The sequence below is a fragment of the Nelusetta ayraudi genome, unplaced genomic scaffold, assembly GCF_046127955.1.
Source record: "Nelusetta ayraudi isolate G7.1 ecotype Tasmania unplaced genomic scaffold, CSIRO-AGI_Nayr_v1 ptg000130l, whole genome shotgun sequence".
Classification (NCBI taxonomy): domain Eukaryota; kingdom Metazoa; phylum Chordata; class Actinopteri; order Tetraodontiformes; family Monacanthidae; genus Nelusetta; species Nelusetta ayraudi.
In genome coordinates this window covers 845,310-862,500 of record NW_027466180.1, presented here as the reverse complement: position 1 = coordinate 862,500, position 17,191 = coordinate 845,310, and the positions used below count along the sequence as shown (strand labels likewise).

Below are 17,191 nucleotides of genomic sequence, written 5' to 3'. Positions count from 1 at the left end.
GAGGCGATTTTCATTTATAAAACAAGCGCAGGTCGCCGGGGGAATTCACACCGAGCGAAGAATCACCGCAGCGGCCGCCGGAGCTGCTGCTGCCGCCGCCGCCGCCGCTGCTGCTGCGAGCCTTCCATAAAGCTCCGTGAAAAAGAAGGAAGAAAAAAATATTATAGACGCTCAGATTTGGATCGAGAGGTATTTAAAACAAATAAATAAACACGTCTAGGAATTATTAGGATTAAAAAACGCAGAAAAAAACGGACGGGAGCAAAGATTTGAATCTATTGATTAATGATTAAAAACCTCCAGTTTTATTTCCGCCTGCTCACTGTCACTTCTGCGCTTTTCTACAATGTAAAAAAAAACAAAACAAAAAAAACGCCACACGGCTTCAGTGGAGTATGAAATCGTAGGACTTTATTATTGGAGACGTGTGTTATGACACTGATGAATAAATAAAAACAGGTAAATGTTTCAACACGCAGCCGGATGTGGGACCCTAAAAAGCACATTCCTCTTCTTCGACATACAATAAATAGAAAGGACTGGAACAAAACAAAAATGAAACAGAGGTCGAAATGAAATGTTGACGGTAGATTCACCCACAAGCAGCTTTAAAACGACAAAAACGGCAATAAATAATATATTCATATATATACTTTTATGTTTTTGACTGCATGGATTCTGACAAAATAAAAAGAACATTTTAGAAGTTGTTGGTCAGAGCAGTGACGAAAATTTTCAACTTGACATTTTATTGTATTTCTTTTTTTTGTTTGTTTAGTTTAAACACGACCATTTGGTAAAACGCTTTCAAGCCAAGACAATAAAAAAAACCCAAAGCAATAGGAAAGTTAAGATTTCAGAATGTGCCCCCCCCCCCCCGCCCTCCCCCACTTAACATATTTTACAAGTAGAAACTTTAGAGTGAAATTATTAAAAAGATACACGGTCAAGTCATGAAGTCGCTTGAATATCAAAGCAACTTGTGTTTTTGTTTTTTCTCTCTCAACGTTCTAAAAGTCCATCTGGAACAAATGAAAAAATAAAAATAATAATTATAATTATGATAAAAAATAAAATCCCACCCATGAATGCGGGTTGTGCTGTACCTCCACGCTGCCGCCGTGCTGACAGGATCTCTCCGCTCCCACACACTCATATTAACATACAAGTACCGCTCTCAGTAAAGCAGGCCATTATTCAAATTAAATTAAAAACCAGAGAAAAGAAACAATTTGCGTAGAAGTGAGTCGGAGTCGGTGTGGTCTCCGACGGAAACAGAGTCCCGGTAGGTACAAACGTCTGGAGACGATCCAATAGAAAAAAAAAAAAAAAAATCCACAGAAAAAAAAAAAGAAAAAGAAAACTGCAATAATAGTGACGATACATTTCTTGAATCGGCTACATTTCTCGGTTGTGTTGTTGTGTTGTGCCAAGCGACAATCACTGCAGCGAGCACTTCTCCTCCTTCTTGGCCATCTTTCCTTTGTTCTGCTCCAGCGTCCTCTCCAGGTGCTCGTCCTCCTCCTCGGCCCTGCGGAGGCCGGGGGTCAAAGGTCAGAGACGGTGGCGGACACGCGCGCACACACACACACACACACACACACACAGGCAGGTAAGCCCAGTGGTGGCCCAATGGCCCTGGTCCAGCTGGGCTGGGCGGAACCCAACTGGACCTGCTGAGGGTTCCTGGGAGGACCTGAGGTTCTGCAGGTGGGAAGGAGGGGGAGGAGGGAGGGGACTGGGTTGGGGTGTGCGGGGTTTTGGGGGGCACACGACAACGACGACGACGACTCACTCTTTCTCCTGGGCGTCCAGGTCCCGGACCAGCGCGTCCCGCTTGTTGACCAGTATGACCAGCTCGTCCAGCAGCAGCTGCTCTCGTCTCTTCTGGGCCTCCGTCTTCTGCCAGTCTGCAACAACACACACTGCTGCTTCAGGACTCGCGCTCTCACAACTGTGGACCAGAGTCGAGGGACCTGGACCTGGACCTGGACCTGGTCCTGGTTCTAGTTCTAGTTCTGCATCTGGTGGTGGAGCTTTAAAATGACACTACGCCCCCCCCCCCACTTTGCACTGATGGGACATTCCAGTGGATTGTGCGTGACGATCCTGGACTCCTGCAGAACTTCACTCAGGCCTGCTGCTTGTTTGGACAAGTGTGTAGAAACGGAGCTGAGGTCAAGCTGTATTGGTGTGTAGCTGCGTTTCCATGACAGTTTTTTTTTTCCCCACAAAATAAAAGCGATATTTCTAAAATTTCGACAAAGTACAATTGCGATTTGCAGGGTGTTTCCATTGAACGTTCTGAAGCGCATGAGTCGTAATTCTCGTAAAAAATCTCGTCCAGCGAGACCCCACTGGAGGTACAAAACATTTCGCCATGAATCTGCATTTTGACGTTGTTTGCTGGCGGGAAGTGAGGAAGTCACCAGGACATGGCTACCTCCTGTCGCGCCAAGTTAAACAAACGCTGAGAGGCTCAGTGGTAAAGAGGAACTACGGTGTCAGATTGTGCTGCTGTTTCCACCAACTGAAGATCAATAAACGACTTCACAAAGTCCAGAATGACTGCAAGACTCTCGTTGTGCTCATTGACAATCCAAGGAAAGAAGCTCCACTGGTGAGAGCAGGCGAGGCTGTCTGCTGCTGCTGCTGCTGCTGCAGGCAGGAGGAGGCCCACCAGGCTCCAGGTGGGACCCCCACCCTCACCCTCACCCCCACGCCCACCCCAAATCCCCTCAGCCTCTCCCAGGAGGAGGTGGGGGAGGTGTGTGTGTGTGGGGGGGTCATACCCACAGGAGGCTCTGCCCCCCCGGGGTTCAAATATCCGCCTGCCGCCCCTGGATCCAAAATTCAGCAGGCTGTCCTCACCCATCCACCTCACCCTCCTCACCCTCTTTACTTTCCTTCCTCACCCCTCCTCACCCTGAAGTCCTGAACAACAAATTATGTCACAACACAACAAGTGGTCCCCCCCCCCCCACCACACACACACACACACACACACACACACACACACACCTGGCTTAAGGTGAGACACACTAACGCACCTGTTGTTCACTGAGACCCCAGTTAGCGTTAGCACCACTGTTAGCATCACTTCAAAAGCAGAAACATCCGACGGCTCAGTTCAGTTTTTTGAGAAAGCGGCCACACAGAGCCTTCGTCATGCTACATGAAAAGAGGAGAAAAATGAGGGGGAGGTAAAAGGGGAGAGGGGCAGAGAGGAGGGGGGGGGGGGGGGGGCTTCTGAGGTGTGTAGGCGACTTCGGCCCTCCATCAATATTTAACCGTCTATTGATTTCAGAATAAAAGCCACGGTGTAAAATGTCAGAGTCCCAAAATAAGTTTGGCTTTTATTAAAAATAAATATTAGCCTCCTTTCACTGAAGCAAATTGCAGCCGTCAGGGAGTGTGTGTGTTTGAGTGTGTGTGCGTGTGTGTCACGCTGGGCTCAGTGTGTTTGTCCTGAAAGCTCTGTGCTCGCGCCTCATTGGCCGAGCTCGTCCCCCCTTTGAAGTCGAGCACAGAGCGAAATGAACAAAGTCCCAATATTTGGCTCTGGACTTTCTCCTCTTCGTCTCCGCGTCTCCTTTCTCTCCTCCTCCTCCTCCTCCTCTTCCTCCACCGCCTCCTCCCCCTTCTCTCCTCCTCCTCCTCCTACTTCCCCTTTACCTCCTCTCTCTCCTTCTCCTTTACTTCTTCCTCAACCTCCTCCTCTACCTTCTACTTCTCTTCCTCCTTCTCCTCTACTTCCTCCTCCTCCTCCTCCTCCTCCTTACAAACAGTTGAGCTGACAGTCTGGATGTGCCGCTCTCTGAGGTGGAGTCGGTTCACGGTGTGAGAACAAGTCAAGTCGAGTCAAGGGCACAAGTTGAACGGGGAGTCGATGAGTCAGCGGGTGAATCATCGGCTTTCCAGGTTTTATTCATTATTTTTTTTTTTTTTTGGTTTTTTAACCGTGAGCGTGCGCACGTCTACCATATAAACTCCCACAATCCTCAGCCAGGGCCAAGAAGGAGGGAGGGGGGGAGAAGGTAGGGGGAGGGAAAGTGGAGTGGGGGGAGGAAGGGGGAGCGGGCGTCCCCTTTCCTTCACCTCTCCGCCAAAAAGCCAAGGGAACGAGGGGGGCGGGGACAAGCGCAGGGCCTGTCAATCACCCGTGGCCGGGGCTCCGCCCCCCTCGTTAGGACGGTCAACAATGAAGGGAGCCGACGAGAGACGAGAGAGAGAGCGCGAGCGAGGCCACAGCGAGGCATGCTGGGTAACCAGACACCCGGGAACAAACAAAACACCCCGCAGCCACTCAGGGAGAGAGAGAAAGAGAGAAAGAGAGAGAGAGAGAAGGAGAGCGAGAGAGAGAGAGAGAAAGAGAGAGAGAGAGGGAGAGAGAGAAAGAGAGAGGGAGAGAGAGAGAGCGAGAGAAAGAGAGAGGGAGAGAGAGAGAGAGAGGGAGAGAGAGAGAGCGAGCGAGCGAGAGAGAGAGAGAGGGAGGGAGAGAGAGGGAGGGAGAGAGAGAGAGAGAGAGAGGTTAAATACTTAAGAGCTGGATTGTTGGATTGCTGCTTGTGCACGCCGGCCGTAACCATGTGAGTCTGCACAAGGCACACAAGAATGCGCCGGTTCAAATCCCCGTGAACCCCCCACCCCCTACACCCCTCCCTCCCCCACTCTCACCCCCCTCGCTCCTCCCCCCTACAAATAAATGTATTCAAGGGAGCAGAAACTCCTTCCTCCTCCTCCTCCTCCTCCTCCTCTTGATTTTCTCCAGAAATCAGGATTTTTCTAAAGAAGTAAAAGACATTTTTCTTTGGCTGCAGCTCCTCCTCCTGATGAGCTGCAGCTAATAAGTGCAACACTTTACAAAACACCCTCAGTCTTCTTCACGTCACTCTCACTGTTTTCAAACGGACACCTGCAGCAAACTGTGATGAGGTGTCGCACCTGTTGAGCAACTTATCGCTCACGGCTCACTGTCACTGTCTTAATGCACTAATTGCTTATTTGCTTACTTGTTGTTTTGATCAAATGTAAAACCTTGCTTTTAACCCCACACACCACCTCACCCCCACTCATGCAGCCGGGCTGCATTTGTAAATAAGAATCTGTTCTTAATTGCTCGCCTGGGGTCAATAAAGGTTAAATACGTAAATAAAAACATTTATACAAAATTTTGGCCCAGGAAGCTGAAGAAGCAGAAGTAGAAGACGGAGAAGAAGAAGAAGGATGGGAGGGGAAAAAAGTGGCTGTGATTAAACAGCAGGTTGTTTGTTCCTGCAGAGAGGAGATGCAGGAGGTGCACGGAAATGAGAAATATTTTCTTCTCAAGCATTTCCACTCCTTAGGAAGTAATTCCAGAAAATAAATGAAAATATGCACTCTCAAATAAAAATGTGACGACTAAAGAGGTGCAAGGCGCAGGCAAATGCATCCAAAAAAATGAAAAACGTCCCACAAACGCTCATTGGTCCATGTCAAAAATCTTTGTGGCCAGCTGTTCCGCCGTGCGTGACATCAGCCGCCCTCGCTCCCCCCCCCCCCCCCCCCCGGGATCTCTCACCTCCGTCATCGACTGAACGAGGGGTCCCTGAACGCCCCGCTGAGCGGCTCACGCGGGGACTCGCCGCTGATAAATCGCTCCTCAGCCCCTCGAATTCCTCGGCAAACTCCATTCTGGCCAACTCTGGTCAGACCAAGGAACTTGTTATCGGCCGTTCCAGTCAACTAGGCTCCCTGAAAGGAGTTGGCGACATCATCAAAAGTCGCCCATGAGATCCGATTCCATAGTGAACCTAATCAATCAGGGCGCCGGCGCTGCCACCGCTGCCGCCGCCGCCACGATGTGTTACAAAGCACAAATAGATTTACAAATGGGAAGCGCGCGCGCGCGTGTGTGTGTGTGTGTGTCGGGGGTGTGGAGAGGGATAAGCTCCTGCATAGGATTACATATTGATTTTGAACATATAAAAAAAGCTTATCATATCAAACCGTAACAGGAAAAACTCTGGGACCGGCTCTGCATAAATCCCTTTTAGATGGCGAGAGGGCGTCCACTTTAAACACACACACACACACACACATACACACTTTGCCTGTGAGTGAGTGTGTGAGTGCGTGCGTGCGTGTGTGTACATAGGTGTGAATGGGTAAGCAGATAAAGAGGGCGCCCCGGATCAATTGTGTGGCAGCCAGATGAGAGTGTGGCATACAGATGGCATTTTCCCGGCCTGGCATCACACCAACAAGGTACAAGGAAGTGGTTATCACTGAGCATGCTCATAAAACAACACGGACGCAGGGTCCCAGAGATCCCCGACCACCCCCCCCCACCACCACCACCACCACCCCTCGCCCCTCCGCCGCCCCAGAGAGCATTTTATTCTGCAGCCGCTGCACTTTTAGATGACTTTTAAGGCAAATTCAGAAAACGGCTCTGACTGCAGCAGCAGCAGCAGCAGCAGCAGCAGCAGCTGACGATTATTACTGTTGTCGACGAATCTATCCATCATTTTTTAGATTCGTCACGATGATCTTCTTTATTTTCACCAACCTATTTTTGGACTTCTGTTTGACGTAACTAACTAACAAATATATCGAAACAATGACACAGCGCGATTATCATGTATCATTCAGCAGTGTATAATAACAATAACACAACGCTGTCGACAAATTTACGTTGTCGGCGTAATCAATTACGTCGACTAATCGCTGCAGCGTGACGCAGTTTGCAGAACATCTGACGCGTGGAAACGTTTTGCGCCAAAAAAAACAAACAAAAACAAAACCCGAATATGCTGATGGACGTCCAGTCAACAACTGGAAGACGCTGCAGGACTATCAGCATTTTATGTTGACATGTTGTGAAGTTCAGAGTTTGACTGTTGGAAACCAAATGGTTTCTGCTCAAATCTTGTTCTCTCAATCACAGTAAATGTTGCACCGTAGACTCATCACCTCATTTACAGGCGTCTCATTGGCGCATCGCATCAACTTTAGAGGAATTTCCCTTTGCTAAGCTGAAACATCACAGAAGCTCCCAGAAGATGGTCACCATTCCAGTTCCCTCTCTCAGCTCCGGTCCAACACTGACTGCACTGAGACGCACAAACACAGCTGACTAAGAGATACATGGAGACTGGTGTGTGTGTGTGTGTGTGTGTGTGTGTGTGTGTGTGTGTAGATAGGTGGATCTTCTTCATGATGCGTTGCTCCCCCCCCCCCCACACACCTCCTCTCTGTCATCGACTGGTCAACCAAATCAGCAATTACTCGCACGCCCGACCATCGCTCAATGGAGCTGCCCAAGCACCAAATAAGAACTGAGGAGATGGCTGCTCGACAACACACACACACACACACACACACACACACACACACACACACACACACACACACACACACACACACACACACACACACACACACACACTGGTCCCAGCAGCTCAGAACTATCTGTGGCCGCTACAAAAAGGTTGTGGCTGTGAATGTTAAGTGTCTCCCTCAGGGAGGAAAATCAGGCCGACTGATAAGTGAGTCAGCGGCAAATCCAACAAGTCGGCACGAAGACGGAGCAGAGCGGCGAGACACGACACACACCACCTCTCCGGCTCAGACTGCACACGCACGCACACACACACCACACACACTCACACTCGAGAGTCCAGCAGGCAAACGTGGACCAAACACCTGCCGTGAAGTTCAAACCTGAGTGAAGATTTACCACCGGTGTCAAGGTGCTTCTCTGCAGAAGATCTGTGACGCTGTCACAGAACGAAGACTTTTTTTTAACCAAAAACATTTGCAGGGCAAGTTGTAATAAGACCAACAGTTGCTGCTAAAAGAGATGAATGAATGAATGAATGAATGAATGATGAATGAATGATGAATGAATGCTCCGTCACTCCAGTTTGCAGAGGAGGAAACAACATTCAGTCGACGGTGAACTACAACCAGCGCCTGCGACGTCTGCGCGTGCACCTAGCGCAGCGAACGCGGTTCTGCGGACGCGACGAAAGCGGAAACGGTCGTGAGAGAAACTACGATCCCTTTGTTTGGAGCGCTAAAAATACACAACAACTGGCTGCAGCCCCCCTCCCCCCCTACTCTGCCCTCCCCCACCACCTCCTCCTCCTCCTCCTCCTCAGCATGGCCCACCTCCTTTCTTGCTAATTACAATTGATTTATTATGGACGTGCTATCTTATCAGGTGCCCGGTGAAATTACAATAGGTGTCCGAAAAGCTGCTGGGAGACAGAGGGGGGAGGGGACGGCGGCGGTGGTCAATGTCGAATGGCAAAATCAATTTGCATTGATTGGCAAAAGGTTCATTTTGCCAAAGAGGACGAAGTCGAAGGGGATTAAAGTTGGCCGCCCCCCCCCATCCCCCCCACTGACAACTTTGATACGACACAATGGCGGCGCCGGGCGGCCGTGGTTTAGTTAACAGGCTTTCAGCCACACGGACGCCGCGCTTCTTTCACCTCGTAAACAGTCTCTCAACAGATTTTATTTTTTAATCGTCTGCCGCCGCAGCTCCAGCTGAGAAACAGATAGTATTGATCAGGTATCAGCCAGTGAAATCCCCCCCATCTACCCCCCCCCCCCTCTCCAACCCACCCATCTTCTTCTTCTTCGCATCTTAATCCTCATCAAGAGGCCGACGCAGAATTCAAATCGTCCTGCTTTCTCTCTCGAGGCTGAGCCATGACCAAGGCTGAGCAGGGAGGAGGATGGTGGGAAAAAAAAGGGGGCGGAGGCAGAAGGAAGGGGGGAAAGATGAAGGAAGGATAATGCAAGGAAGGACAGAAAGAGGGAAGGAGGGATGAAGAAAGGAGGTAGGGATGAAGGAAGGAAGGACGGAAAGAGGGAAGGAAGGAAAGACACATGAAGGATGGAAGGAAGGAAGGAAGGATGGATGAAGGATGGAAGGAGGGAAGGAATGAAAGACAGAAAGAGGGAAAGAAGGAAGGATGGATGGAAGGATGGACAGCGAGGAGGAGGAGGAGGAGGATGGCCGCTGGAGGGCAAGTTTCTAGAACACCAGCCGCAGGGAAGAGAGGAGCAGGGATTCTTCCTCTCCTCCTCCTCCTCCTCCTCCTCCTCCTCCTGAGTGACACCTGTGGCAGCGTGCTGGTGTGCGTCTCACCTTCGATGGCCAGCATGGCTCTCAGCTCCCTGTTGAGCAGCTCGAAGCGTCTCTCCAGATCGTGCTCCTTCTCCCTGCAGCGGGTCACACAACCACAGAGGGAGAGAGGGAGAGAGAGGGAGAGAAAGAGAGAGAGAGAGAGAGAGAGAGAGAGAGAGAGAGAGAGAGAGAGAGAGAGAGAGAGAGAGAGGGAGGAAAACACACACACAGGCACCAGGACCAAAGTTCATCAATATGTTAATGACTAAATCATTAAAGCACTTAAAGAAACCTGCAATAAACATCGATTGGGCGACTCGGCCGAAGCCTCTCCGGCTCTGCATTAATCTACTACACATAACTGATACTGTGTGTGTGTGTGTGTGTGTGTGTGTGTGAATGAGAGAGTGAGTGAGTGTGTGTGTGAGAACGAAAAATGAATTGAAAAGAGTGGAATCATGTAAAGGTTAAAAAGAAGACAAAGAAATTCATTTGCATCTCTGTCGGGCGTCGTGTGTTCTGCAGCACAAATTGAATTGAATTCCCTCCTTCCAGCCGCCGTCTTTTTTTTTTCTTCCTTTTTTTCAAATAAAATGAGCTTATTCTTCGCCCCCTTAATAGAATTTGTCCTTCACAGCCGCCTCTTTTTTTCTCTCCACATTACAAAAGCGGGGTGGTGGTGGTGGTGGTGGTGGTGGGGGGGCAGCAGCGAGGGCTCATAATCAGCCCTGCTGTCAGCTGGGGCCTTAAGAAGCCTCCTCTCGTATCCTTCTGATGTCATGTGATTAGAAACAGTTCAATCTCTCCTCCCTCTCTTTCCCTCCGCTCCCACACTTTGAAATCAGCGGCGCACAAAGGAGGAGAAAAAAGACTGAAGGGGAAAAAAGACGGACGACAGGAGAGAGAGAGAGAGAGGGCGACGACGGCGCGACCATCGATTCTCACGTCCCGTCTGCTGCGCGGAAGTCAAGTCGGCAAAAGAAGAGAGACGGATGAACGGAGCGAGTTTGATCGAGGGTTGAAGTGGAACATGAGAACGCGTTTGAATCAAAACAGAAACAAAAAAAACCCCGTCAGAAACAGTGAAGACACTCGGAGCAGCTCGTGAGACGGGTGTGTGTCTGTCACTGTGTGTGTGTGTGTGTGTGTGTGTGTGCACGTACAGCAGCGAGAGCTGGTTCTGCCGTCGGATGAGGGCGTTCTTCTTGTTGACCAGCATGAACCACTCCTGCATCATGGCCTCCTCCTCCTCTTTGTTGTTGCCTGCAAACGCACACACAGCGAAGAAAAAACGAGGGTCAACAAATGATGATCATTATCTGGAAAATACATATATTGCAGGGTTTTCTTTTTTTTTTTTCAATGTGCAGCTTTGAATCCAGTCTAATATGACACAACAGAAGTTCACAACACCGGTCAGAGGAGTGAGGCTGATAAATAGAGAGAGGGAAGTCAATCTGTGACTGGTTTATGTTCATACATAATGTTTGGAAGAGGTGAAGTGGATGAACGGCGTTAACACCTGTTAAGTCCTAGTATGAAAGATATTGTGTGTGTGTGTGTGTGTGTGTGTGTGAGTGACACCCGTATAGTAAAACCCAGGAGGAGGAGAATCACGACTTTGGCTGCGATTTCAAACAGACGAAGAAGACGTGATGGTTGTAAATGAAGACCCTCCGTCGAGGTGCTTTCATTAAAGAATAAAGACGTGAAATATAAATCCGCATTCAGCTCCAAATTTTAGATTAACTCTGCGTATCTGCCTCCCGGCAGCGCTGCAATTAAGAGCTGCGGTCAGTTCAGCGACGCCAAGAACTGGGAAATAATCTCTGCCATTCAAACAGTGGCGTTAATCTGACACTGAGCAGGAGGACGGAGGAAGAGGAGAAGGAAGAGGAGGAGGAGGAGGAAGAGGGAGGACGGAGGAGGAAGAGGAAGAAGGATGGAGGAAGAGGGAGGACAGAGGGGGGGAAAGAAACGTGATTAAATTTTAAAATCACACTGAAGTGGCAAATATTGAATTTATCATTCGTGCACTGGCTTAAAAAAAAAACAACGAAAAAACAACAAATAACATTCACCATCAGCCGTAAGTTGCTGAAGCTTTGCCTTTGTTTGTTTTACCCCCGACATGTGATCAGAATCTGTGTGGAAGTGACATATTTGTAGCCGTGCAGGGAAAAAGCAACGCAAAAACACAATAGAAGAAGAATAAAAAGAGGAGGGAGGAGAAGAAGAAGAAGAAGAAGAAGAAGCGCTATCAACAGCAAACACACATCTTGTGGCTTAGTGCGCTGTGTGTGTGTGTGTGTGTGTGTGTGTGTGTGTGTGTGTGTGTGTGTGTGTGTGTGTGTGTGTGTGGGGTTGCGTCACCGTCGACAATAGACCGACGTGTGGATGGTGGACGTGTGCGCACACACCGGCGAGTGTGTGTGTGTGTGTGTGTGTGTACATTTGTGATACTCTGAGCCAGCAGATGTATGTAATTTCATTTAGAGGGTGGAGCAGAGGGAGGAGGGGGAGGGGTGGAGGTGGTGGGGGGAGCGAATGAAAGCGGGCGTCGGGATTTAGCGGAATGGTGGATTACTGTAGTCAACTTTGAGACGGACGAGGCTGCGAGGGGGGATCAGGCGGCGCTGACGGGTCGCCGCCGCCGCCGCCGCCAAGTCAAATAAAACAAGCAAATCATAAACGGCAAATATTATTAAGCTGCTGTGACATTGTGGCCGAGGCGGCCGGGGAGACGGAGGAGGGATTAGAAAGCTATATCACCCCCCCTCCCAACGCCCCCAAAGCCCCCAGCCAACCACGGGCCTGCCTCCTCCTCCTCTGAAAGGAGGGGGAGGAGGGGAGGGCAGGTGAGCCGATTCAAAGCCAAGAGGGGGAGAGAGAGAGAGAGAGAGAGACGGAGGGGGAAGACGGAGGGGGAGGACGAAGCGACAGCTGCTCGCCATCCTCCTCACCACACGGGAGCGCTGCGCTGCCGGAGCCGACCTTTGACCTCGGCCCCGGTCGAAACGGGGAGGCGGCGGACGAGCGACTTGCTGGGTTCACCGGCAAGGAAAAAAATCTGCGAGCGGAGAGCAGGAGGAGGAGCCACGAGCGGAGAGCAGGAGGAGGGCGGGGGAAGAGGAGGGGTAGGGATATAAAAAATAAGGCCAAGAAGAAAGCAACATCCATCCGTCGGTTCAAATTCTCCAAAAAGACTTGTGGAATCGTTCGCTCACTGGAGTCGGTTCAGTGGGAAGCGGCTCAGTGAAGTGAACCAGCCGTGGGCGGATCAGCGGGTCATGCTGGGACGAGCGTCTTTGTGAGGGGAGGCAACAAACAAACAAACAAACAAACAAACAGAAGGGGGGGGGGCAGTGGCGAATGTCGTGGTGTAAATATCACTGGCAGCCGCCGCCGACACTGTGTCCGCCCCCCCGGTGCTGGCCGGGCAAAGCCCCCCGAAGCCCCCCGGTCCTGGCCGGGCGAAGCCCCCCGGTTCTCGCTGGCTCTCGGGGGGCCGTCCTGGATCAAAGCATCTGGCGCTTTGGCAGCTTCGCTTTCCTCAGCGCGTTGGATGAGGGAGAGAGAGAGAGAGAGGGAAAGAGAGAGAGAGAGAGAGAGAGGGAGAGAGAGGCAGGGAGAGGGAGACAGGAGAAGAGGAGAAGAGAGAGTGAGAGGAGGAGGAGTGCAGGAGAGAGAGGGAGAGGAAGTGAGAGGAGGGGGAGAGAGAGGGATGGAGAGAGAAAAAGAGGCAGAGAGAGAGAGGAGGAATGGAGGAGAAAGAGAGGAAGAGAGGAGGAGAGGGAAAGAGGAAGAGTGAGAGAGAGGGGAGAGAGAGAGAGAGGGGCGAGCCAGGACGTGGCGGCGGCGGTGAGTTTGGCGCGGCGGCCATGTTTGATCAGGACATCAAAGGATGGAGAGAAACGTGTCTGATGGAGATAAAGAGGCTCCGCCCACCTGCAGCGCCGCCCATCACTGCTAATATCACTGCCACCGCCGCCACCGATAGGCTATCAGCGCGCAGAGATACAATCTGACAAACTGATACATCCCCATCCGACCACACACACACAGACACAGACACACACACACACACACACACACACATACACACACAGCGACCTGACCGCCCCTCTTGTTTCCCCCTCACAAACCCCACTGGTGTGTGAATATCCAGACTAAAAGGAAGGAGGATGAGATGAAGAAAGACGACTGTCCAATCGAATGACGAGATCAAATCGAATGGACACATAATACGTGTGGAGGAATGTTGAACATCCAACCGAGCTTCAGTGTGAGTGGATGAACAGTGAGGATTCAGACGCTCTCTTCCTTTTACAGATTTGAATTTTTTCTGTTAAAGAACTTCAAAAGGGATTCACCGTCCATTCATTTTCTCTACGTTGAAATAACATATAAAAAAAAACAAAGCAGCCGATTCAAAGCTAAATCACAACCCGCTGATTCTTTATTTGAAATATTCTCTTGCTTTCTATGCACTGGTTTACGAACCGATTTGCTGATAAATGATTCCATCCACTGTGCAGCTGAGAAACTAAACTTCCTTCAGGATAAATAAAGTACTTTTATCTATCTATCTATCTATCTATCTATCTATCTATCTGTCTATCTACTTTCAAATGATGCACTTTTGAATTTTCAAATCATAAATCTCTCTCTCATCCGTCTGTCCGTCTCTGTCTTCCTTCAAGACAAAGTTTCCAGAAGAACCGAAGGGACGAATTACCAGAAAGGGAGAAAAAAAAACAACAAAACACATTAAAAACTGCGATCGCATGCACGTTCATCTCATTTCTTATCTGTCACTTTGCCATTTAATCCAATAGCTGCTAATCCAATTTGTCCATCAGACTTGTAGAAAAGGCGGAGGAGGAGGAGGAGGAGAAGAGGAGGAGGCGATAAAGCACAACTTCTCCTCAGCGTCCAAGTCATTTTGTGTATCGCGTGTATTGTTGTTTTTTTTTTAGTGGGAGGTGGGGGGAGGGCGGGGGTTCTACGCTCGCTTCCTTCGGCCCGGGATCAGCGGGGAATCCGGCGGGATGAAAGCCGAGGGAGCATGAAAGAAAGCGAGTGGAGGAGGAATAAAGAGAACAGGATGAACATTGTTTCCTGTGATGAGGTAAGAGCTCGTTAAAAGGCCCCGGCGTGAATATGCATGACGGGGGCCGGACTAATAAGAGAGATGGTGGTGGTGGTGGAGGTGGGGTTATTGTACGCTAGAAGCACGGGTACGCAAGACTTGATTTAATTACGGTCGGAGTGACGGAGAGGAAGGCTGCAGCCACATTCATTCAAGTTCAGGGTCAGAAACAGGTGTTTCCACCCAGCTCCGGTGAAAGTAAAATTCTCAGCATGTCTTGAGCGTCGCCGATGAGATAAAAAATGTCACATTATGGAGAAAAAGAAAATCCACCGACGACTTCAACAGCAACAGGAAGTGGACGATCCAGTCCGTCAGTATGCGCTTCCATGACAGTTCTTCCGCAAAATAAAAGCGATATTTTCTAAAATTTCAACAAAGTACAATTGTGATTTTTGCAGGTGCTTCCATTGAATGGTGTGAAGCAAATAAGCCGTCTCCTGGTCTCTCTCCTCTCCCCCGCTGCCTTCCGTGCTTCCTGAAGGTCCAGCAAAGCTCGCTGTGATTTTTTTTTTTTTTCTTTACCGGGAAGCTGACAGCCTGGCTGTAAACACAGGGCTAAGTGACGGTGGAGGGGAGGACGTTCCGTTCAAAGCAGCCGAGTCCAAATAAGGGCGGCGGTGGCAGCAGGTTGCACCACGGTGACCCCCCCCCCACCACACACACACCCCAACCCCACCCTCTATTCTGCTCCGCTCTCAACTGGAGTGCGGCTGAGGGCTACCACCCCTCCAACCCCTCCACTCCTCCACCCCCCCACTCTCATGTACCAGGCCCTCAATGGCACAATGGCCCCGCCGCACAGAGCAGGTTCCCGCTTTATTGAACCCGTGTAGGACGGCGGCTGAATGGGACACATTAACCGATTCAGACGCACCTATTTTCCACTCTGCACCCCCCTTCATCCCTGCACCCCCCTTCCTCTGAGGAAACAGGAGAGAAAAAAAAGGAAAAGTGTCCAAGACAGAGAAGCTGCGTTTCCATGACAGTTTTTCGCAAAATATGTTTTTTAATTTGAAGACCTTTTTTTTTGTCCATGATGCACATCAACAGATGTTGACTTCAAAATATAATAATCTGGGAGCTGGAAGGTAGCCGCAGCCCTGATCTCCACCTCTGCTTTAAGGTGGTGGGACAGGGAGGTTCGCCGCCACTGCAAAAGCCTTTTTTAATGAGCAGCAGTGTGAACACACACACACACACACACACACACACACACACACACACACACACACACACACACACACACACACACACACAGACAGACAAACGCACACGGTGGCATCGGCGTCGCTGTTTGAACATTAGTGTTCAAAGATCTTGTCAAACACAGACGATGGAGCTCGTCCTCTTGACCTCCTCGGCCTGACACACACACACACACACACACACACACACACACACACACACACACACACAGACATACATACACATACACACACACTGTGCAAACAGCAGGCCGACCTCTCGTCCTCCAGATGGGAAAATGTTATTTTGCTTTTCCATCCATTATTTTGTTCAGTTTTCCTTCCAATAAAATAAAATAAATTCACGTCTCCTGGCTTTGCAAAGGTGCCACAGATGACGCTGTTCTTCAGTGGGAACCTGCTTGCTTTTCTAATCAAAGCTTTATATGCACAATTATAGCGGCAAAGCGGAGAATTTTTGATGATGAGCACGAGAGGAGCTGGAGCAGCAGCTGTCACACCTGGGAGGGAATTCACCTCTTCCCACAGCTCTACCCCTCTGTTGCCATCTCCGCTTTTTTTGTTTGCGCGACATTCCTCCAGCAAACAGCTTCTGTTGTTCCATAAATGAAACATATTCTCCGGATTAACATTCGCTCAAAATAAAACCACAGAAACAAACAAAAATCCATTTCTGCAGTAGATCGCCTCCCCGCCCCACCTTCACGTTTTTCAGAGGGAGCCAAACTGTGACAATCACACAAACACCACCCTCCCCTTTCCCTCCACCCTCCCCCCCACCTCCACCCCCACTCCATCAAATTGTGTTTTTTTGCCACAAATCAATAAACATTATCAGAGAGTGACAGACTATGGGGCCGGTGGAGGCAGCCTGTGTCTGTTAAAGCCCAGACCGCCCTGCTGCCGCCTCTATCTAGAGAGAGAGGGAGAGAGACAGAGAGCGAGAGAAGGCCGCGGAGGAAAAACGGAGAGCCGCGTAAAAAAAGACAGGAACGACCACAACAACGACAACGACGACGACACAACAGGAAGGCAGACACGCACAGAGAGAGAGAGGGAGAGAGAGAGAGAGAGAGAGACTGGCGCCTTGATCAGACGGCGAGTCACTGGTGCGAGTGCAGCTCCAACAGAGTGCAAACGGAAAAACCAGCCGGTTAGAAAAAAAGGACGGAAAAAAAAAAGACGGAAAAGAAGAAAGAACGAACGACGGAGCAGGTCGACGTTTCTAAAAACGCTGCAGAAGCCTGATCGCTCCCTCGCTGTCACCTGCTTTTAACGCGAAATGTGTTTTTCATAAACGTGCAATAAAACACTTATTTATCTGTCAATATTATGGACATAACTTGTAAAATAATCCAAATGTCAATATAATGTAAATATCTTGTTTTTCCCCTTTCTTAGCCTAGAAATATTTCTTTTAATATTTATTGGCTTTTTTATTGACGCAATTTTTCTTCTTTTGCACCGTATCATTGCTGTAATTACGAAAACTTCCCCAATGTGGGACTGATCTAGGCTTCTTCTTCTTCTTCTTCTTCTTCTTCTTCTAAACAAGATGGTTTCCATGGCCCCCCATCACGATCACTCCCCTCTGACTCAGAAGGAGAAAATCGCAGCCAGACACGCAACATTTCTCAATGACCTTTTCTCATTATTGCCACCCATCTTCATTACCACCGTTATTATCCAGCCTTTTCTCTTACTAAC

General features: G+C 49.6%; 1 protein-coding gene across 5 annotated transcripts in view; it reads right to left on the bottom strand.

Moving 5' to 3' along the window:
- Positions 1-389: 389 nt before the first annotated feature.
- Positions 390-17,191, bottom strand: part of ehbp1 (EH domain binding protein 1) — a 112,456-nt gene continuing 95,654 nt past the window's right edge. For all 5 annotated transcript variants that reach the window (XM_076050783.1, XM_076050779.1, XM_076050784.1 and 2 more), the window contains 4 exons: positions 10,288-10,387; positions 9,146-9,219; positions 1,796-1,910; positions 390-1,531 (listed from right to left, as the gene is read on the bottom strand). In XM_076050783.1, coding sequence (XP_075906898.1) covers positions 1,441-1,531; positions 1,796-1,910; positions 9,146-9,219; positions 10,288-10,387 — 380 coding nt within the window. In that variant the 3' untranslated portion in view covers positions 390-1,440. The remainder of the gene's footprint in view (positions 1,532-1,795; positions 1,911-9,145; positions 9,220-10,287; positions 10,388-17,191) is intronic.